This window comes from Myotis lucifugus, unplaced genomic scaffold, assembly GCF_000147115.1.
Source record: "Myotis lucifugus unplaced genomic scaffold, Myoluc2.0 scaffold_11, whole genome shotgun sequence".
Classification (NCBI taxonomy): domain Eukaryota; kingdom Metazoa; phylum Chordata; class Mammalia; order Chiroptera; family Vespertilionidae; genus Myotis; species Myotis lucifugus.
Window position 1 is genome coordinate 10,567,012 of NW_005871059.1, and position 23,081 is coordinate 10,590,092.

General features: G+C 40.9%; 1 protein-coding gene across 1 annotated transcript in view; it reads right to left on the minus strand.

The window, feature by feature from the left end:
* Positions 1 to 21,254, minus strand: part of ECT2L (epithelial cell transforming 2 like) — a 55,732-nt gene extending 34,478 nt beyond the window's left edge. Inside the window, exons 1-6 of the mRNA XM_023750199.1 lie at positions 21,189 to 21,254; positions 19,381 to 19,493; positions 7,114 to 7,276; positions 2,702 to 2,954; positions 1,708 to 1,876; positions 416 to 554 (exon numbers count right to left, since the gene is read on the minus strand). Of these exons, the coding sequence (XP_023605967.1) occupies positions 416 to 554; positions 1,708 to 1,876; positions 2,702 to 2,954; positions 7,114 to 7,276; positions 19,381 to 19,493; positions 21,189 to 21,254 (903 nt within the window). The remainder of the gene's footprint in view (positions 1 to 415; positions 555 to 1,707; positions 1,877 to 2,701; positions 2,955 to 7,113; positions 7,277 to 19,380; positions 19,494 to 21,188) is intronic.
* Positions 21,255 to 23,081: the final 1,827 nt, after the last annotated feature.

Here is a 23,081-nt window from a genome sequence, read left to right on the forward strand (position 1 = left end):
AATGACACCCTCATTAAATAGATTGCAAAATAGGATTTCTGATATTATTTTTTTTGAGAGATGGTGGGTACATATTATTAAATTCCTTGGTATTCCAAAGAAGTTTTAAAATAATCTGTAATAACCTTGCTCTTTTGTGGTTTAAATGCAACAAATTCAATTCAATAAGAATTTATTGGATACCTACTAATACAAGGCAGGTTAGGCCTTTTAAAAAATAATTTTAATTTATGGTTATCTTTACTGCTTCTCATTTTTAAAACTGTTTTGGGCCTGTAAATTTCCACTTAGATCAGACCAATTTTCTTTTAGATGAATCATTTTCACACACATGGTGGCCAAAAGATTGCCATACAATTTCTAATGTCAGTGAAAAAACTTGATTCCGGAAAGGCCTGGCCTTCTAGCCCTATACCTCATGCGCAGGAATCCGAGATGATATTAATATGAAGTGTGTCTGGAAAGCATGCGAAGTGCTGTCATCATTTTTTAAAACTCCACGCCAATTTTTCTTCAATAATGAAGGGTAGGAATGTTTTCCAAAAACATTACTTCTGTAGGGGGGAAGGGGAAATAAGTGAAGTTCTCATTTTCTCTCTCTAAAAAAAAATTTTTTTTTAATGTTTATTGATTTCTAGAGAGAGGAAGGGAAAGAAAGAAACATGCATGCGCCCTGTCCGGGGTTGAATCGGCAACCATAGGTATGTGGCCTGCCGGGGAATCGAACCTGCCATCCCTTGGTGTGGGAATGATGCTCCAACCAACTAAGCCACCCTGGCCAGGGCTCATGTTCTCTTAATTTGATTTTGATCATATGTTCTCTGTGGTCATCAGTTACATTGTATACAAGGCAAGTGGCCTCAGCACTTCCGTTTGTCCCTGTAGTTTGGGGACAAAAGCAAGTGGGTCTCCTGGGCAGGTTGGGGCCAAAGCTGCTCTCTAGGCCTCCCTCCCTCCATCTGTGGGATGCCAGAAAGTTCTCTTGCAGCTTAACTTCCGTGGGGCTCTGAACATGAAGGTAGTGGCTTACTTAGGGGTTCAAGATGACATTTTGAAAAGGGGCAGCAAGATTTTATATTTTCTCGATCATCCAGGCCTCACGGTTTTCCGAGTGATGTCTCCATTCTCTCCAGTCACTCCCACCCCCACATTACCATTGGGATATGCTTAAGCCTTAAACACACTTCTGCAAAAAAAGGATGTTTTTGCTCAATAACTTTATATGGAAAATATACTATATCCACCATACAGCCTTTTTATAGAAAGCTTGCTAAAGACCATTGTTATATATTACTCTCTTCAGAAAGCATGCTAAAGACCACTGTTACCCTAGCCAATTTGGCTCAGTGAATAGAGCGTCGGCCCTCAGACTGAATGGTCCTGGGTTCAAATCCAGTCCAAGGCATGTACCTGAGTTGCAGGCTCCATCCCCGGCCCCCATCAGGGCATGTTCTGGAGGCAACCAATTGATGTGTTTCTCTAGTATCAATGTTTCTCTCTGTCTCTCCCCCTCCCTTCCACTCTCTAAAAATCAATGGAAAAATATCCTGAGGTGAGGATTAACAACAACAAAAAAAGACAACTGTTCTTGCTGTATCAAAGGTTAAGAGCCATATAATGGCGAGAGATCCTGCATGTTAGCTAGATTATTCTAGAACTGGTATCAGGGGATGGTCCTGAGCCTTCAGTAGATGGAGGTTTGCTTACCGCTTGGGCAAAGCTTCTAAGGAAGCCAAAACAAGCTGTTTCTCCAAAGCTTCATGTAATCCCACTCGGTCCCTCGCAGTCTGGGGGAGACGTGGTTGGCATCGGGATTTGAACAATCTAGAGCAGCGTGTTCCGCTCACCCAGGGGGGTCGGGCTCGGAATAACTCCTCTGAAAAACAAACAGCAGCCGGCTTGGCTGTTGACTGCACGCTTCTCCCAGCCAAGGCTCCATAGATAAAGGCATCAGAAATAAAGCTGTCCCAGGGCAGTATTCCAAACGGCAATCATTATAGCCACTTTCATGGACTCTGTTTGGATTTCTTATCCTGTCAGCACTGTGGCTGCAAGTTCCCAGTCATTTGAGGTCAAGAAACAAAGCTCAGAGAACAAGCAACTCTTTTCTTGTGGAAGCCAGTTAATTTATAGGCTTCCCATCCATTTCTGTCCTTCTTCTGGGCTTCAAGTAATTTCCCGTTTGTTACAATCTCACAGAGGGCGATTCAGTAAAAAGACAAAAACAAAACGGGAGAAGTCGAGTCAGCTTTGTCAATTAACTTTACACACAAATCAGAAGGCTTAGCTGAACGTGTGTCTTGTCCCAGCTCCCTTTCCACTTAAAAAAAAAAAAAGTCATTCTTCCTATTTTCATTCCCTTTCATTTCTCCTCCCTTTTCACCAATCCCAATTCTTCTGCACTGTTCTGAACCTATTTATTTGCTTTTGCCTGTGTTTGTACTTCTCTCTCCTCCTTATCTTTGGTCTTATAAGTAAAACTAGGACAGCAATGGAGGTACTGACAATTGACCTTATATAATTCATCTGAAATCCCTTTGCTTATCCATTATCTTGAAATAGACAGTGAAGAAAAAAAGAGCTTGTTCTGAACATACTTCAGAGGATGCCATCCACATGCTGTTCCTCTGGGAAGTTGTATGTAAATCCATTGGTTTCTACAACACTTGGTTAGGATGTGAAGTTTTTAAATGCTACTCACTCTTACGCAGTGCAATTTCCCCCCAAATTATTTTCCGTAGGCACTTTTCTCTGTGTCTCTCCTGTAGCTCCTCGTCGTCTGTTTTGGGTTCATTCAGGGTCCCATAGAGAGCAGCGGCTTCCCTAGGTGTCAGCCAGTCTAAGTTGCACACACACTCGATGTAATGGTGCTTCCAAGCCCCGTACTCATGATCTGTGGGCGTATAGGGCAGAAACCATCCCAGCTTGATGCATTTGGGCATCCATATGCAGTCCTTCGGAGAAAGATGAGTTGTGAGTTTTTTAAAGGTCAGTTTCCTAGTTATAATGCTTTCAGGTACACAAATAATATTTTTTAATACTTTCAGATTTCTAGTGCAGTTGATTTGCCATCTAATCTTGATGCCGAGAAATAGGGAACATTCATTTCTCCATAGCAAAACCTCCCTTTGATTATGTATGAATATATGTATTAGTCACCTCGGTCTACACATCTAGTGCCCCATAGCATTTGGTTACTTTAACCCAAGATTCTGGGACTTCTGCTTCTAGCAATGATGTAGTTGTTTGTTTCAGACCAATCCTCCCACAGAGAACAACTTTGATTGAACCATATGATATTGCCAATATGCAACCAGTTTCGATATATGAAAACAGCGGATTTCGTGCAGTAGAATCTAATTAAATATCTTGACAAAATATTATACAACAGTTTTTTGAAGTCATTGTAGAGCTACCAGGGCAATAAGGACCTGTGCAGCCCAGACCCAGGGAGCAGGGAATCCAGAGAAGCCTGATCCTGGGCATCACTCTCACAGCAGGGAGTCGGACAGCTCCAAAGTGAAGTTCAGGCTGACAAGCTGAGCAGAAAGCCACGAGTGAACAACTTAGAAGCTGTGAAGACTTCTAGGCATTCTCACAGGGAGGAGAGGAAACAAATTTAAGTTTAGGGCTCACTAAGGGGAGGAACCCTGATAACCACATCAGGCTTTCAGTTGAGATCCTTTTCAGCAAGGACGATGAGGAATTGGGAAAACTATCACCAGGACTGAAGCTAGGTTTGAAACAGCTCATTCTCTGATTGGGTTTCAGGGATCTATTCCTAACCAAACCAAATGCCAGAGCCAAAAGCAAATTCTTTCTGGAGGAAGATAACATCATCCAGAGACTCAAATGATCACATTAACTACTTATACTCAGTATGTGGTATTCAATCAAAAATAGCAGGCCACCAAAAAGACAATTATTCCTTTCTTCTTTTGTCTTTGAGTAAATAGAAAGAGACCCTCAGGAGATCCAGAAGTTGTAATTATTAGATATAAACTTTTAAAAAATAACCTATACTTAATGTCTAAGAAATGAAATGGCTAGGTGGAAAATTTTGGCAAGATAATCAAATCAACATTCTAGAACTGAAAAATATAACTAAATTTAGAACTTGATGGACCAGTTTAAAAGCAAATTAGAATCCAGTTAAAGAGGTATTTAGTCAACTAAAGGACAGGCCAGAAGAAAAGTCCAGACTGAAACACTGACAGCCAAAAGGAAGGAAAAGACACATAAGAAAATGTGAAACTTATGGGATATGGGAGTCAGTCTAAGGTAAGTATTGGAATCCCACAAGGAAAAGAGAGAAAATGGGGCAAAAGCAATATCTAAAGAGATAGCATCTGAGAACTTTTCAAAATGGGTAAAGGACATTAAATCTCAGATTCAAAAATCACTGCAAAACACAAAACAGGATAAATGTACAAACACACACACACACACATACACAAACTCTAGGTACATTATGATAAAATTACACAAAACAAAAGAGAGAAAAAAACATACAGCAGCTAGAGAAAATAGAAATATTACCTTTAAAGGAACAGCTATAAAACTTCCTAGTCCTCAAAAAATAGTTGTAGAAGCCAGAGAACAATGGAAAAATACCAAATACTATAAACAATTAACTGCCAACCTAGAGTTCAAATTTCCAGTGACACTAGCCTTTAATTATGAAGGTGAAAGAGACATTTTTTTATAGAAACTAAGAGAATTTGTCATCAACAAGTTGCATGAAACGAAATATTAAAGAGAATTTAGAAGGAAAATGATCCCAAATGGAAACTCAGAGATGTAGGAAGGTATGAAGAGCAACAACAACCAAAAAAGTAAATATGTTGTTACATATAAATATTGATTATATAAAAAATATATATTGACTATATAAAATAATAGTAATAAGGGGGTAGGGGTTGGTGAAAAAGGTGAAGGGATTAAGAAGTACAAATTGGTAGTTACAGAATAGACACAGAGATGTAAATTACAGCATAAGAAATATAGTCAATAATAACTATGCATGGTTCCAGGTGGATACTAGAATTACAGGGGGGCCACTCTGTAAAGTGCATGATTGTCTAACCACTCTGCTGTATACCTGTAACTGATACTGAATAATATTGAATGTAACTGTAATTGAAAAAATAATAATTAAAAAATAATTGTAATAAGGTCTTGTGAGGTTAACATATATATAAGTGTTTGTATCTTTTACATATGTTTAAATATATATAAAATTATAGATGACATTAGAATATCTGACGACAAAAGCATAGAAACCAAGGGGGATGAGAAGGATAGAGTTAAAGGATTCTAAGCTCTTTGCATTCTCTCGTAAGTGGTAAAATAATCCTGGCATGAGTGCAGTAATTGCTAGGGTAGCCATGAAAGAACTTCTGAAGAATTCATAATTAACAATAAAAATAAATAAATATTTAAGTACTCCAAAAGAAGACAAGGAGAAAAATGAAATACAAAACACATGGAACAAACAAAAAATAAATAGTAAAATGGTAGAGTTAGGCCCAAATATATCAGTATTTACATAAATGTAAACAGACCAAATTACCCCGGCTAAAAGTCAAAGACTGCTAAATGTTAAAAAACAACCACCACCACCATATTCTGTTTATACGACATATTTTTTTAAACATAAGGACATAGAAAGGTTGAAAATAGAAAGACAGAGAACAATACACCATGCAAACACTAAGCCTGGACTTTTTTGTAGCAATAAATCCAAGGCTCACAGTTGGCTCTTGCATGTGGCCCCATCACAGAGAGCGAGGTGTCCTCTGGGATCAGAATCTAGCATAAGCCACCCTGGGAAGTGTGTACAGGTTCAAGAAGTATGTTATTGACTTGTTTTTAAAGTATGTCCCCATTACATTTTATTAAGCCTTTTTAAAAAAAATGAAGGGACAAATAGGCCAGAGGCAGGCTTATCTTCTTTACAGATATTAGCCAAAGAGAGCTCAGTTGAAATTGTGAATTATCATGGATAAAATAATCTATAATAATAAAAGCGTAATAAGCAAATCAACCAAACGGCCGAATAGCAGAATGACATCCGGACAACCACGCTATGACACCCACTGGCGCCAGGCCAGCCAAGGCGGGTGTGATGCGATTGGTTGGGGGGCCCCGCCATCGCCCCATGATCACCCCATAGAGGGAGGCCCAGGCCACCAACCGGTCGGCTGTGGCAGGTGGGCGCCGGGGCCTCCCTCTGCGGGGTGTGATCCATTGCGGAGCCCTGGCCAGGTGGGCAGGGCCTCCCTCTTTGGGGCCCATCGTGGAGCCCCACAATCAATCACCCCAAAGAGGGAGGCCCAGGCTACCTGGTCGGTGGCACTGCGGCAGGTGGGTGGGGCTTCCCTCTGCGGGGGCGATAGATTGTGAGGCTCTCGGACTGCGAGAGGGTGCAGGCTGGGCTAAGGGAGCACCACCCGCCCCCTGCACGAATTTCATGCATCAGGCCTCTAGTCTATACTAATAAAAGGTTAATTTTCTAATTAGACCGGACATCCTTCCAGACGTCCTTCCGGACAAAGCCATGGTGGCTGGGGCTGAGGCAGAGGCAGTTAGAGGCAACCAGGCCGGCAAGAGAGGGCAGTTAGGTGCGACCAGGCAGGCAGGCAGGTGAGCGGTTTGGAGCCAGTGGTCCCAGATTGTGAGAGGGATGTCATACAGCTGTCTGACGAAACTGGCCGTCAGACATTCCCTAAGGGGTCCTGGAATGGAGAGGGTGCAGGCCAGGCTGAAGGACTCCCCCGCCCCGCACAAATTTCGTGCATCAGGCCTCTAGTATTATATAAAAACCAAAGCTTAAATAATTTTTAGGAAAGAATGGACATTTTTAGCCAAGGTAAAATATTTTCTAAATAATTGAGTACTTAAAAAATATTATAATTACATGAATTATTAGAATAATGTATATCTGTTACTTACAAAATAAAGTAATGTACTTATCCCTATTTTTTTTCTTAAGGATAAGTTAGGTGTGGTTCAGATACCCCTGTTTATCTCTGGGAAGAAAGTTACCCCAGTAGCCTCATTACAGATGACTGTTGTATTTGAACCCTAGCTAGGAAGTAACAAGTAGTAAACCTGTTCAGTTAAAAACTTCCAGGGCCAGCTGACTTGTGCAGCTGCACACAAATCTTTTGGACTCAGAAAGGAAAAGATGTAGAGAGAAATGAAGCGTGGTAACACTGTGGAGAAATCCACTTTGGACACTTTCATCCTTTCTGAAAACTGGTCATGGACAAACCTAAGAAGAAAGATACAGAAATTTAGTTCAGAACGCTAATATCCATGAACTGTACAAAACAAAACGACTATTTAACTTGTTGAACTTATGAGTATAAAATTATTGAAACTTTTCTTATAATACCCTTTAATGTTTGTAGGATTTATAGCAATACCCCCTTTTTTAGTCCTGACATTGGATAATTTATGTTCTCTCTCTTTATTTCTTTGTTACTCAGTTTGTCAACTTTGTTACTTTTTTTAAAAAAACAGCTTTTGTTTTTGTAGATTTTTTAAATTGTCCATTTTCTATTTTATTTATTTTTACTATTCATTATTCTTTTCCTTCTACTTGCTTTGGGTAAAATTTGCTATTTTTCTAATATTTTTAATGTAATACTGTTTATTTAACTTCAAAAATATTTCGGTATTCTAAGTACATAAAAGTAAAAAAAAAAATTCCAAATTGTGTTTAGTACAGAAGGTTCTTGAACTTTCGTTGATGCAGTGAGTCTTCCCTTTGCTGAAAATAAAGAATTATACAGTTTAAGAACAGTTTAAAACTCCCACACTTAACTAAAAAAGACCCAAACTCTTCTCACGCCAGCTGACCCCCCTTTTCCGGAGCTAAGAATAGCAGAGTGTTATGTCACTATGAACAAGAACAGGACAACCTGAAGCTAAACGGATGCCCACTGCGGTGTCCCTGGTCCACTCTCACAGGCACCTTGCCCACAGCCTCGGTGCCAAGCAAAAAGCACCAAGAGCTTGTCTCGGTTGTTTTGTTCTTTTTACAAACTATAGATGTAGATAACTCAGAACTTCTAGCCAATAACCAAATAGTTAACACCATCTTACAGATTAAAAAAAAAAGAAAATGCCAGAAACATCTTTAAATGTCTTCTCACATCAATAGCAAAGTGCACGGAGTGAGGAGAACACGAGAGCCTTTTCATTTAAAAATGTTTGGAAATATGTACAACTTTGATATAGTTCGGACACCCATGGCCACTTCATGTAAACCACTGACAATTTCTAGGGCACTTTAAGAGACTACATATGATCATGATCCAATTGTGTAATTAATCCTAATGTGGGCAACAGACACCTCTCAAATAGAGCTGTGTCAGTTATGGCGCTCCCCTACTCTACGGTATTCACAAGGAGACAGATACACAGCTTTTTAAAATTCTTCTTCCTCCTTCTCCTCCTCCTCCTCCTCATTTCCCCACTTCCATGTTATTTTAAAATAACTCCAAGACATCATATTTTATCTATAAACATTTCAGTGTGTATACTAAACAATGAGAACATTAAAAAATATATTATCTAATACTATCATCATACCTAAAGAAATTCAATAATTTCTTAATGTGACATCTATAAAGAAAACTTTTTTATATGACATCCATGAAGAAAACTTCTTACACTGCATTTCAAGCTGCCTCAGCACAGCTCTTGAATAAAGACAAAATCTAAGGCCCTATTAAAGTGATCATCTTGGGGCTATAGAGGCCAAAGAGACATTCAACAGCCCATGAAAGACGCATTGCTGACCCTGCAGCCACCAACTATATAAAAACAACAAAAATGACTGTCCTTTTTGGATATTAGCATAAACATCTGCTATAGTCCCAAGCTACCAGAGGATGGTCATCTTGAATAAGAATCTCTAGAATAAGAAAGTTTGGGAGCAATCCAGGTACCAGTAAATCAAACTCTTCACTGGAACTTCTCATCGCCTCCAAACTTCATGGAATTACAGACATTTGTGACCAGTCTCACAGATGATTGGAAACTTTGACAATAAGAACCTACCAGAACTCATTTACCTCAGGCCATTGAGACTAGAACTTTTTCTCTCTGCAAAGGGGCTACTGCTGCCCTGTTACTGTGTCCTAATGGACAGATGAATTCACTGCAAGAAAAGTCATGATTCTGAACAGATCTCATTCTCCCATGGGTCTTCTTTGACCTACCTTCCCATAGAGTGGTCAAGCCTCAGAAAGTTTCCCAGTGAAATGAAAATGGCACCTCCAATTAGGGACAAAAAGACCTTAGCTACATTCATGAACAAGTTGCTGAACATCCACTAGACCCAGAGAGAGTCTTGACCAGGAATTTACCCAAACTGCTGGCTTAGCTAGAGCCTCATCTGCAAGTCGTGAGAGGAGGGAAAATTCTACCTTGCGACAGAACACCAGCTCACACATGTAGAGGAATTAGATTAGAAAAATCACCACTTGGTAGCTATCATAGTAATAAATGCTTCAGATAAGAATCACCAATGGATGCAGCAAACAAGTTTGATGAGAAACAGGATATTTGCATGGATTCAAATATTTTTAATTCGTTTCAAAGTAATTACTCCAATACTTTTTAGTTATTAATGAATTAGTACAAAATACTTCATAGTCATCTTAACCAAGCGGTAAAGTCAACATCACGATCAATGGGACACATGGACATGGTTGGCCCCCGATGTGATCCACTGAGAACACAGCGTCGCTTCTGTGTTCTTCCTGCCCAGAATGTGATACCCTGGATGTGATCTTGAGGAAATGTCAGCCAACCACAAACTGAAGGTCATTCAACAAAGTAACACATCTGTGCTCTTCAAGTGTCAAGAAAAAACAAGGGGCCAAAACCGGTTTGGCTCAGTGGATGGAATGTCGGCCTGCGGACTCAAGGGTCCCAGGTTCAATTCCGGTCAAGGGCATGTACCTGGGTTGTGGGCACATCCCCAGTGGGAGATGTGCAGGAGGCAGCTGATCGATGTTTCTCTCTCATCGATGTTTCTGACTCTCTATCTCTCTCCCTTCCTCTCTGTAAAGAATCAATAAAATATATATTTTAAAAAAAGAAAAAGAAAAAACAAGGAAACACTGAGCAATTGAAAGTGGCTATAGAGACATAAAAATTAAATACAATCGGTGACTGTGGATTGGATTCTGGAATGAGAAGGAAAGGATGATTTGTAAGGGACATTGTTGGAAAAATCAGGAATATTGAATGGAGTCTGTGAGTTGGATGGTAGTGCTCAATAAATGCTGATTTCCTGGTATTAGAGGATGTACTTGATTTTTCAGCCGACTGTCCTTGTTTTTTTAGGACTTACTGAAAGGCATAGGGTTAGTGGGGCAACATGTTTACAATCTACTCTCAAATGATTTGGAATAATATGGCAAAAAATGTTAACAATTGAGGAATCCAGATGGACAGTGTAAATAAATTATACTGTTTTTGCAACTTTTCTGTAAGTTAAAAGTTATTGCAAAACAAAAAGGACTTTAAAAATAAAAAAAGAAAAGAGGTTGCCTGTTTTAGCTCCAAGGTTTAATGATTGCCTATTATTGTGTGTGTTTCTACTCCCCTGGCTCTATTTTAAGGCCCTGCTCTCTCTTGATTCCTGTCCATGCAGCTTTGTCACAACCTGAGACAAAACAAAGTGGCTTTAAAATGAACCTGTTGGCATGTCAGTCTGGGGAAAGCACGTGTGTGTGTGCACGTGTGTGCATGTGTGCTCGTGTGTGCATGTACAGTGGGGCCTTGACTTACGAGTTTAATTCGTTCCGTGATGGAGCTCATAACTCAAATTACTCGTATGTCAAATCAAAAAGTGAACGAGTGAGACACGTGATGCTGGGCTGATGTTGTGGCGTTCACTGTGACGTTCGCTGCACCAAGGAGCGGTGGGGTATCTGAAGCTGGCTCGTAACCCGAATTTTAGCTCGCAACTCAAAGCAAAAAATTGGCCGAGAAACGGTTCGTATCTCGAAAAACTCGTAGTCGGGACACTCGTAAGTCAAGGCCCCACTGTACGTGTGATGTAAGCAGGAGGGCAAAGAATGGAGTGGTGCATGTCCTGTAGCATATAGTGTCCACAGACAGAAATGTCCCTTGGGGAATCTTCTCAGTATTTTTTTAAATATATTTTATTGATTATTTACAGAGAGGAAGGGAGAGGGATAGAGAGTTAGAAACATCGATGAGAGAAACATCGATCAGCTGCCTCCTGCACACTTCCAACTGGGTATGTGCCCACAACCAAGGTACATGCCCTTGGCCGGAATCGAACCTGGGACTCTTGAGTCCGCAGGCCAATGCTCTATCCACTGAGCCAAACCGGTTAGGGCTCTTCTCAGTATTGATAGAGATTAACATTCAAGCTGAATGAGACTATGCCAACACCAAGAGCAGTTAACCCCAATGGATCACTGATCTAACTCATCACTGTCTGAGGCAGGCTTCTCAGTCATTTCACTGGCTCTTGATAGACAATTTGCTCTCATTTGGATTACAAAACGCATCAATAAAATAAGGTGCAAAGCAGGAATGTCTTCAGTCTCCTTTTCAAAGAGGGGGCTCAGTATCTTTGGAGTTTTTATTCCCATCCCCTTCGCACCCCACAGCTTCTACTGACTCATACCAGCAGAGCAAAAGGGAAGAATTGAATTACTTTTTAAAGAAAACCCCAATTATACATGTTTTATAGATGTTTCCTAGTCTGTGCCTACAAGGACACATTAAAGCATAGTGAATGAATCTTAAGCAAGAAGGAAAGAAAATGCTTCAGTCACATTTAAGAAATCGGTGCATGAGCAGCAGAACGGGCAAGTTTGCAGTAATGACATCGTGGGTAGTTGCATTTTAGTTAGTGTTGCAAAGGAATAAATCTGTGAAGAGAAATAACAACACGTAAGGAGACAATGAACAAAATGTGCTTTGCTCATTTATTGTGACAAGGAAAGCTTCTTTTAAATAATTCATGCTAATGTTTTGCAGTGTGCTACTGAATGTACAATGTGTACTTTGCAAAAATAACAAGGCTTAGTAATATGGGACTTGAATCGAATTCTCTGCTCTTAAATTTCTGATAAGAAGTGGAAAGAAGCTGCCAAAATTGTGATGAAAGTGGGGAAGAGCTTGGGGAGGTGGCCTGGAGAGGGGCAGGTGGGTTTGGTAGAGGTACCCGTTTCCTAGTTGCCAAGGTGGCACCTCTTGAGTCTTGTCTGGTGGCTTTACAGACACTCTATGGCATGGTAAGGGTGTATGAGATGGGTTTCCGTGTGCGTTCCAGTGATACATAGAATAATGACTGGGATTGGGGTACAAAGGAAATGAAGAACCAGGTGCTAAAGTCTTCAGCAATTAAGAGAGCAACCATAAGTTTGTTCTTTGTATCTTAGTCTGTTTCTGTTCGTTGGTTTTATTTTTTTTTTAGATTCCACATATAAATGGAATCATATGGTATTTGTCTTTGTCTGACTTATTTCAATTAGCTTAATACTCTCTAGGTTCATCCATGTTGTTGCAAATGGCAGTATTTCATTCCTTTATATTGCTGAGTAATACTCCATTGTATATATGTACCGCCACTTTATTTATCTATTCATCTACTGATGGACAAATAGGTTGCATCCATATCTTATTTTAAATAATTTTAGAGAATTTTAAATAATTCTGCAATGAATATAGGGGTGTGTATATCTTTTCAAATCAGTGTTTTTGTTTTCTTCAGATAAGTACCCAGAAGTGAAATTGCTGGGTTGTAAGGAGTATTTATTAAATGGATAAAAGTGCTTTTATTATCTGGCAGTACAATTCTTGCTCATTTTTTTATATTCAAATTTTTCTTAACTATTGTCCATTTTCTTTTCTGGATTAGTTTTAGAATAAGTTTCTCAAGGTTCATAAGGAAATCCTATTGGGGGATTTTTATTGAGATTTAATTAAACTTGAAGATTAACTTAGAGAAAATTGGCATCTTTAAACATGGTATCCAGGATTATTTCTTATTACCCTTTACTACTAATTTATAATTTCCTGCTTAATGGCCTTGCACTTATCTTTTTAGTTGTATACAACACAGATAGGGAAGCAGAGCAGGGAGAAGGGAGAGAAAGAGGGAGGAGAGGAGGAGAGGGTGGGGGGAGGAAAAACAGACACACAGAGAGAAAGAGATCTAGTAACAGCATTTGATTCCAAGGATCTAGCCCAGCCCAAAGCTAGACCAATCTTTTTTTTTTAAATTGATTTCAGAGAGAGGAAGGAGAGGGAGAGAGTGATAGAAACATCAATAATGAGAGAGAATCATCGATCAGCTGCCTCCTGCACACCCCCTACTGGGGATCGAGCCTGAAACCTGGGCCTGTGCCCTGACCGGAAATCGAATGGTAACCTCCTGGTTCATGGGTCAATACCCAACCACTGGGCCAGGCAGCTAGACCAATCTTAATAAATTCACATTTATTTTTAAGCTGGTTTGAATTCCATTTCTGCTGTTTGCACTTGAAAGCATTCTGACCATGAAATAAAAGAATAATAGAGCCCTGGCTGGTTTGGCTCAGTGGATAAAGCATCAGCCTGTGGACTAAAGGGTCCCAGGTTCGATTCCAGTCAAGGGCATGTACCTTGGTTGCGGTCACATCCCCAGTAGGGAGTGTGCAGGAGGCAGTTGATCAATGTTTCTCTCTCATTGATGTTTCTAACTCTCTATCCCTCTCCCTTCCTCTCTGTAAAAAATCAATGAAATATGTTTTTTTTTAAAGAATAATAGAGAGAGTAGGTGGAGTGATGGCACATGTCACTGAACGTTCACTGTGCGCCATGGCATGCTACTTCTGCTTCTCAGACTTGCTAGGCCATGCAGGTCTCCCGGACAGCCACTTCTAACCTGATTCTGCTGAGACCCTCCTGGACATTTCTTAAAGAGATTCTTAAATACAGAGCACAGACAAATAGTCTCTTAAAACCTTGTCTCCATTTCCCCTGATTATCTGTGAATTTGACTCCTTTTACACAGAGGTTAAGAGGACACTTGGTGGAGCTGAAAGCTAATATCATGTACTTTATAAATGGCTGGTAGTACTATCTGGGCTGCTGCGTTTGGGAAGCTGTGCAATGAACTTCGAGAGGTGCCATTCACACAGATGACAGCGTGGAATAGCAGCCCGTGGAGTTGTGTGGCAGGAGCCCCCTTAGGTCGTATTGTTGTGCACAATTCCTTTGGATTGCTCTATAGAGGTCTGGAATTAATTAAATAAAGAAAAGTTTTGAATGAAGCAAAGTATTAGTAATCACCTCTATAAAAAAAACTTGGCATATCTTTAAAAATGTTTTCCTCCTACAAATTATCAAATGAAAAATATTTTTTCTGATCACCTTGGTTTTTGTTGTAATGGGAGTGTTTTAACATCTTCAATCATCGATAGCATCATGAGTGGCTACTCTGCAGCTGGTATTGCTCTAAGTGCTAGGGACAGAAAGAGTCACAGAAGAAGTTCTTACATTCCCATGGACATGTAGACAGGAAATAAACCAACAAGCGCTGTATATAACATAATGCCAGGTGGTGCTTAGTGCTACCAAGAGAAGTGAAACATTAATAAGTAGAGACATCATTTACCCAATGGGAAGTGAGAACGTCAGTGCACAGGTTTGCCATCTGCTCTCCTTCTGTCCCCATTCCCACCCAATTAAACAGCTTAGGGTTTTTAATTGGGTTTCTCCTTTTTTAAAAAAAAAACTCAGGGGTTTTCTTTCTTAGCTTCATCCACCCCTAAAAACCACCCCAACAATGAATGTTAATCCATACAGCAAGAATGTCAAACTCAAAGGCTAACATGGGCCAAATAAATGAGGCATGCAGCCCACGGGCCGTGAGTTTGACATGCTTGACATACAGTATTTCTTACAATTGCCTATGACCACCTGGTCTATATGAAAGGACAGGAACATGTCCAGACTACGAGCTGAGGGGAGAGAAGAGTCAGGATGACTCTATTTCAAGACTGTGTTAGTCAGAAACCCATTGTGTCTCTTAATACTCTCCTCTCCTCTCCACTGCCTCCTCACAGAAATATTCTAACGGGTGTGCAGTAACTCACAGTGATGTAGCTGTTCTGTATTCAAACTTAACCTAGAAGTATGTTGTCTCTGAAAAATTTATATACAAGACTCCCTCACAGTTCACAACTGAGTTACACATCCTGCATTGAGCCCTCCCAGGGGTGCTTGGGAGAGGGGCAGGTGTACTGAAGTGGGAGGTGATGGGGGGGTGCTCTCTCATCTGTATGTTGGTTGGTGGGTGCTCTGCCCTGCAACCCCATTTCCAGTGGCTCCGAGGGAGACCAATAATTAGAGCCCGTCACTGATCATTATCCCTCTCTCCCCTGAGACACACACACCCACAGAAATTCCAGCCATCTCTGGGGAATGAATTTGCATGAATGTGGCCGCACCCACCAGGGAAAGCGACAAGTTTGAGCAGCTCCAGAGAGGCCTTCGCGTGGGGCGTTCCCTGGTACTGAGCAGAGGCAATTTGGAACCGGTCTCACCAGTGTGGCTAGGAGACTGAAGCAAACTTCTCCTAGGTTTCTCCGAGTGTGACAGCCATAGCAGCCCCGTTTCCTTTAAGGAGTGGCAGGAGGGGTCAGCCCAGTCAAGCGGCAGGGGGACGACACCACTGGAAACCATTAGACACGTGGCCATATAAGCACAATGTATTGGGGAAATGCCGTGGTGGAGGTTTGTAAAAATTGCTGGTGGTGAAAAACGAGCAGGGAAGGCTTCCCGGGAGAGGTGACATTTAAGTCAAGGTGAGAGGGAGAATCTCTGCCAAGGGGGTAATTTCAGAAGCTGAACCTTTGAAAAATGTCTTAACTATCATAAAACTCCATTTAAGAAATCTTCTTAAATCATAACAATATGAAATATTTATTAGGAAAGAAAAAATATTAGATGTTTGACTACATCTCATAGAGATTAAGAGGAAACTTTTAAAGGTGATAGCATGTTTCTGACCAATACTGCATATCTTGTTTACGCGTTATAGCTGTAACTGCCTGAATTAAAACAATATTATGCATAACCTAAGAACACAGACAATAGTGTGGGGAAGGCCTGGGATGGGGTGGGGCTGAATGAAGGGAGGCAAAGTGGGGGAAATGGGGAACATCTGTAATACTGTCAACAATTAAAAAATTTTATTCAGGAATTACAAAACACCTAAAGCTTGGCTTCTCTGCCTTGATAACAAGGTAATTTGAATAAGTATAGCTTGGCTTATTTATAAAAAATGCTCAATTCTCCTGTTTATCCACAGGCTTATTCACAGTTACCAAGGAACAAGGACTATAGGAATAAATGTGATTCAAAAGAAATGCTTAATAGTTAAAAGTCAATTGCCCTGCCACCATTTGACCCAGCAATTCCATTCCTAGGTATATACCTCAAAGAAATAAACACATCCATATAGAAAAACTTGTACACTAATGTTTATAGCAGCATTATTCGCAGTAGCCAAAATGCATAAACAACCCAAATGTCCATCAGCTGATGAATGGGTAAATAAAATATAGCATATCAATACAATGGAATATTATTTGGCAATAAAAAAGGAAAGAAGTGCTGATATATACTACAAAATGGGTGAATGGTAAGAATGTTGTAATACTTGAAAGTAGCAGTCACAAAGTGTATGATCCCATTTATATGAAAAGCCCAGAAAAGACAAATTTATAGAAACAGAAAGTAGATTAGTGGTTTCCCAGTGCTGGGAGGTGGGGATAAGGAGTGACTGCTAATGGGTATGGGGTTTCTTTTTGGGGTGACGAAAATGTTCTAAACTTCGGTTGTGGTAATGGTTGCACAACTCCGAACTTACTAAAACCGTTGATCTATACCCTTTAAATCAGGGGTGGGCAAACTTTTTGACTCGAGGGCCACAATAGGTTCTTAAACTGGACCGGAGGGCCGGAACAAAAGCATGGATGGAGTGTTTGTGTGAACTAATATAAATTCAAAGTAAACATCATTACATAAAAGGGTACGGTCTTTTTTTTTTTTTTTTTTTTTAGTTTTATTCATTTCAAACGGGCCGGATCCGGCCCGCGGGCCGTAGTTTGCCCACGGCTGCTTTAAATAGATACATTTTGTTGTATGTGAATTATCTCTCAATAAAGATGCTTCAAAGAAAGGTGATTGCTCTAACTTTAAAAAAGCTTTTAAGATTTAATTAAAATTTAGCACCACTCAGGTTGGATAACCCATGGGATCTGCAGATGCTGGTAGGAGAGAAGAAATGTCTAGCTGAAAGAAATGGGGAGGAAGTGGTACAAGAAAGACTGAATCCAGACTTTGGAGAGTGAACTGATTGATGTTAAACAAGAAAAACCACCACTACCAATTAAAGATGGATTCAGGATGCCAAATATAGAGACCAGAAATTGACATACAACTTCCCCTAAAATCAGCAGCCCAGAGTATGTAATGACAGATTTGTGGAATGATGAAATACAAACAGCGCCCTGCAGAAACACAGCTGCTAGGAAACAAAGAAAAGCAATCTTCCTGAATAGATTATCCCCATACCCTTGTCCCATAGAAAGAAGAATTCAGGTACCAGACAAAGGATGCAATTTCCAGTGACAAAATGTCAGGCCTAATGTTAATAAGCCTCAAAATATACCAGAAGTTCTCTAGTGACCTCTAGTGGTTACAACTAAAATTGCTTGGTCTATGATACATGAGACAACACCTCAAAGCAATATGGATATGGGGTTTGGCCTATAATTTTCTTATCTTGAAAGCTGTCAAGCTGGAGTACAAGCAAACCTGGCCAATGACTGCCATAAAAAGTTCCCTTCCCTGACTTTTCAGCACTGACTGGAGAGCTGTTTCTCTGTGGCTTGTTTTTGCAGCTTCTTTAAACACAACCAAGAAGGTGTCTGTCTCCCTCCAGTGACAGAGTGGCTTCATAAGGGACAGTCGATTGACAATCCACTATGTGCCCAGGATGCAGGAGAAAGCTGGCAACGGAGAAGGTGAGCGAGTGGGTAGGAGAGAGGAAATGGCTGAGCATAATAGATGGGCAGGAAAAAGTGCGAGAAAAAGTGGGAGGCGGGTATTGCAAACTGGAAAAGCCAATTTGGTCTTGCACACGTCTCCAGTACTTTTCAGTGGCTACCTAAGGGGTTCAAAGTCCCCCCAACCTTCCCACCAGGTTGTAGGGAAAGCCACTCACACCAAGTGATGCCATACTTAGAGGTTTACGAAGCAAACCTGGGTGAATAAGCCCAAGCCGGCCTCTTCTGTAGGCTGAAGTCCCAGCGCTCTGTCCTCTGGGTGAAAGGTTCACTCAGATGAGAAAGGACGAGAAGCAGTTCACATTCCAGAAACAGAAGTCTGTCATTACCCTCGTGGTTGACCTCAGACTCCCAGAAATCCCCAGACTGATAAGGCTGTTTGTTTGGGGATGAAACCCGAGAAACCATCCTTTCTCTACCAGCGGGGCTGGATTCTTCAACCATGTCCAAGCACACTGCAGGGCTCTCTAGAATATTCCGGTCTGTCCCACATCTTTAATTTCACCAGAGACACTCCATTCCTAACACTCATCTGGCAAGTTAACCAGCCGCTAGTTGCTCTGATAATAACTAATGCCAGATATTTGCTATGTTAATTAGTAAAACGTGGTAATGACTGAGACGGTGACCTTTCCAGTACAATGTTAGCTAACTACCTCCAGAGTATTAATTCCTGATCAGAATATGAGCAACCCCTGGTATTTCAACTAACACCTTCAAATAGCACACCGTCTTTGCTGCAGGATTTCAAAGGAGATTGTAGACATAGTAGGAGAGAAGGGTACGAATGAGAACAAGGACACACTGGTCATCAGTGACCACTGCTGTGCAAGTCTTGCCCATGTTCCTATGTGTTGCTGCCATGGTTACTGCTCAGATATGTTTCAGATACAACCATTCAGGTAACAAATATTTATGGAGTGTCTACCTATGTACCAGGTATCTACTTGATGTATCTCGTCATCTGATAGTTCCCAAGGGGACTTAATATACGAGGGGGGTGTTTAACATTCACCGGCTGAGGCTATTGACAAGTTTTTGAAAAACTAAACATTCCCCTGTGATATGAAGATGTTAAAGCCCCAGAGGTTCCACGTCGCTCTCAAGGAATCAGCAGCAGAAGCGTGTTTATAAACCTTCACACGTCAAAATACCAATGGCTTTGTTTTTTTTCTAGGGGATAAAACCCTTAAAGGTTATATAAACATTTTGTTTTCATTAAGAACCAACAATAACCTCATCAATCAGCTACATTTACCTTAGTTGTGATTTAGTGCAGCGTAAAAGTATCGTGAATAAGAATTCTTGACGTTGCTTGGTAGTCCAGAGGTCAAACCAATGACTTATAAGAGCAACTCTTTCCTGAAAGAGCTGTAAGGGGAGAGGGAATGACATTTTTCTGTGTAGTTTCATATATTCTTAGTTGCTAAGCAAGTTAACCACCTCACAGCTCATATTTGCACAGCAGTTTACAGTTCACAGAGCACATGCGTAGTGGAGGTCTCTCCCTGCAGCTTCACCTGCTTGTATCCCGGGGCACAGACAAGCCCAGGCTTGCTGGATGTGCTGGTGGGAGATATAATTACAGAGGGGCCCATGGAGGCCTCTTTCAACACAGAGAGGTAAGGAATCCTGGCTCTTGTTTCTGCCTTGGCTGATATAGCCTGGGGAAACAGATTCCAAATATTTCATCTTGAAAGCACAAGCAGGCTACCTACCCTTGTTGAACTGTGAAAACGAGGCCATTTGAAGTAGGTATGATTTTTACTAACCCACAGTCCTTAGCTACATGGCACCCACCAAAATGAAAGTTAATAAATATTGCTAAATAGCCATTGTTAGACGTGTCTCCAGGAGGACATACACCAAGAACCAGCATCCCCCCAAACCTGGGTGTCAGCCCAGCTTTGCTCAGATGACATAGACACACTCGCTGATGTATTACTCAGTCAGGCCTTGGTCCCAGCTCATGTGGTCTCCCTCCCTCGTGAGCGGGCCTGAACCACGCACGAGCTCTGAAGGCCCAGCCAGCCTTCCGCATCAAGGTCTGACAGCCGTTCAAGGACTACTTCCTGCGCTACCTTTCAGAGGGGACATCCCCAGGCCATCGGGCCACACAGCTGGCACAGGAGGGAAGAGCAGATTAAAGAAATACACAGAGAAATATCCAAGGGCGGCTTAAATTGCCAGCCATCATTACCTAAAAGATAAATCATAAATAAATAAGGATATGAAATAATAACTAATATTAATAATACAAATAAATAATACAAGAATAAACTCTGTTTCACATACTCACAATTATAAACCCACTTTTTTTTTTAATCCTCACCCAAGGATATGTTTCTATTGATTTGAGAAAGAGGAACATCGATCAGTTGCCTCCCATACATACCCCAACTGGGAATCCAACCTGCAACCTAAGTATGTGCCCTGACGGGAACTGGACCCACAGCCTTTCTGGTGCACGGGAAGATGCTCCAACCAACTGAGCCACCTGACCAGGGCTGTAAACCTACTTTTGCCCACCCTGGAATATTAACACTCTACACCAGCCGTGGGCAAACTACGGCCCGCAGGCCGGATCCGGCCCGTTTGAAATGAATAAAACTAAAAAAAAAAAAGACCGTACCCTTTTATGTAATGATGTTTACTTTGAATTTATATTAGTTCACACAAACACTCCATCCATGCTTTTGTTCCGGCCCTCCGGTCCAGTTTAAGAACCCATTGTGGCACTCGAGTCAAAAAGTTTGCCCACCCCTGGTCTACACCAAAAGCACCTTGCTTTTCTCTTTCCTGTCACTGTAAACAGTGTGTGTTCTGGAGGTTTCTGTTTTGTCCCTGGAGGTACAGAGCAAAGGGAAACAGATCTGGAGCCTTCCATAAGGTAGGAGTTGGGGACTAGGGTGAGACAAATGTAGGTTGATTTTTATTCAAAGTGACTCAAAAACTAAATCCTTTAGGGGTATTTTTAGAAAATATATGGCAACATGAGACCCAAAATGTTGTAGTAAAATGAGCCTTACCAATTAAACTTGTTCTATTCTAGAGTGTGTAACTCACCTGTTTGTTTAATGCCTTGTTGCTACATGGTGTCCAGGCACTGAATCGCGTGTGGAAGCTCTCCATTTCCAGGGTTTTCCTGGAAGAATCCCCAGCTGACATCCACGCAAATTGTTTTCCTCCAGTCCTAGAAACTATAGGTTCCTTTCAAAAGATGTTTCATTAAGATCACCTAAAAACATCCAGTAGATTAATATTGTCCTTATAGGAATTACATAATTACAGCAATGCATGGACATATATATCCACGGAAGAGAATCCATATAAATATACACAGGAAGTTCATGTACTCCAAGTGATTGTAATTTATTCTGTCCTCCTCTGATTTCACCCAAATGTGAATCTAAGCCAGTTGTTTTCCCCTTTGCTGGGAAATGACTCCAAAATTGGAGTGATTCTGTATCAGACAGGGATGTGGACTTGACTCCCCCACCACACACACACCCTACCCCCACCCCGGAAAGCAAGAAAGCCACAAAGACAGCACTCCACCTGCCTATCTTTTGAGGACACAAGTCAAACAGAATGTAGAGGGGGGAAAACAGGCTAACGTATTAGTTTTCCATTGTTATATAACAAATTACCTAAAACTCAATGTTTCTATGGGTCGGGAGTCTAGGCACAGCTTAGTGGAGTACTGTCTTAGTCTACTAGGGCTGCCATAACAAATACCATAGACTGGGTGGCTTTATTTTTTTTTTTTTACAGTTTTGAAAGCTAGACGTCCAAGATCAAGGTGCTACCAGGGCTGGTTTCTGGTGAGACCTCTCTTCCTGGCTTGCAAATGGCCATCTCCTCACTCGTCTCACAAGGCCTTTCTTCTGTGCACACACAGGGGAGAGGAGGGGAGAGACAGACAGACAGACAGACAGACAGAGACAGAGACCTATTGTCTCTTCTTCTCTTTAAAAGTCCTATTGGATTAAGGTCCCACCTTACAACCTCATTTAACTCTCATGACCTCTTCTTAGGTTCCTGTTTCAAGCTATTAAATGTCAGGGTGGTTTGTTATCCATGTGTTGGTGTGCAGCCAGGACTCTCACATACAGCTGGTGTGATATCAGCGCTTCGAAAAACTGCTTGGCGTTGTTTCCTAAAGTTGAACATGTGCATACATTTGACCCAACAGAAAAACATGAACATGTGGACCAGTTATATCCACAATATTCCCAGCTGCGTCAGAGAGCTCCAAGCTGGAAAAAGCCCAGGCACCCATCTACAGTTGAATGGATAACCATGTTGTCATATATTCATGTAACCGGATGCTGCTACACACAAAAATATGTAGGGCTGACATACGTAAGACATTAAACAAAACAAGCTGAAAACAAAATAGCACATTTTCTATGGTTTCATTCATACAGAGTTCTACACTATAGTGTTAGAAGTCAGGATGGCGTTACCTTTGGGGAGGAAAAGGAGGGTAAAAACAGGGAGGGACGTGAAAGGTGATTCTGAGGTGCTGGTACCCACCTAGTGGTGGGAGCCCATGTCAGTAATTTTGGCCTTCGTTGAGTTCTACACTTATGAGTTGCATATTTTTCTATGTCTTCTCTCTCAACCAAGGTGTTTTAGAAATGATACCATTAAACATTATGATGTACCTAAAAAAATAAAAGTACAAACTTTACGAAGAAAATTATAACACTTTATTGAAAAACATTTTCAAAGACCTAAATAACTGGAGAGGGATATTTTATTCATGAATTAGAGACTCGGAAGAATGAAGAGTTTAATTCTCTTCAAAATGGTCTACAGATTCAATGCAACCTCGATTTTTAAAATCCCAAGAAATATTGTGGGGTGTGTGTGTGAGTGAAAAGCTGATTCTAAAATATTTATGAAGTTTAAAGGGCCAAAAATAATCAAGACAGTCTGGAAGAACAAGGGAGG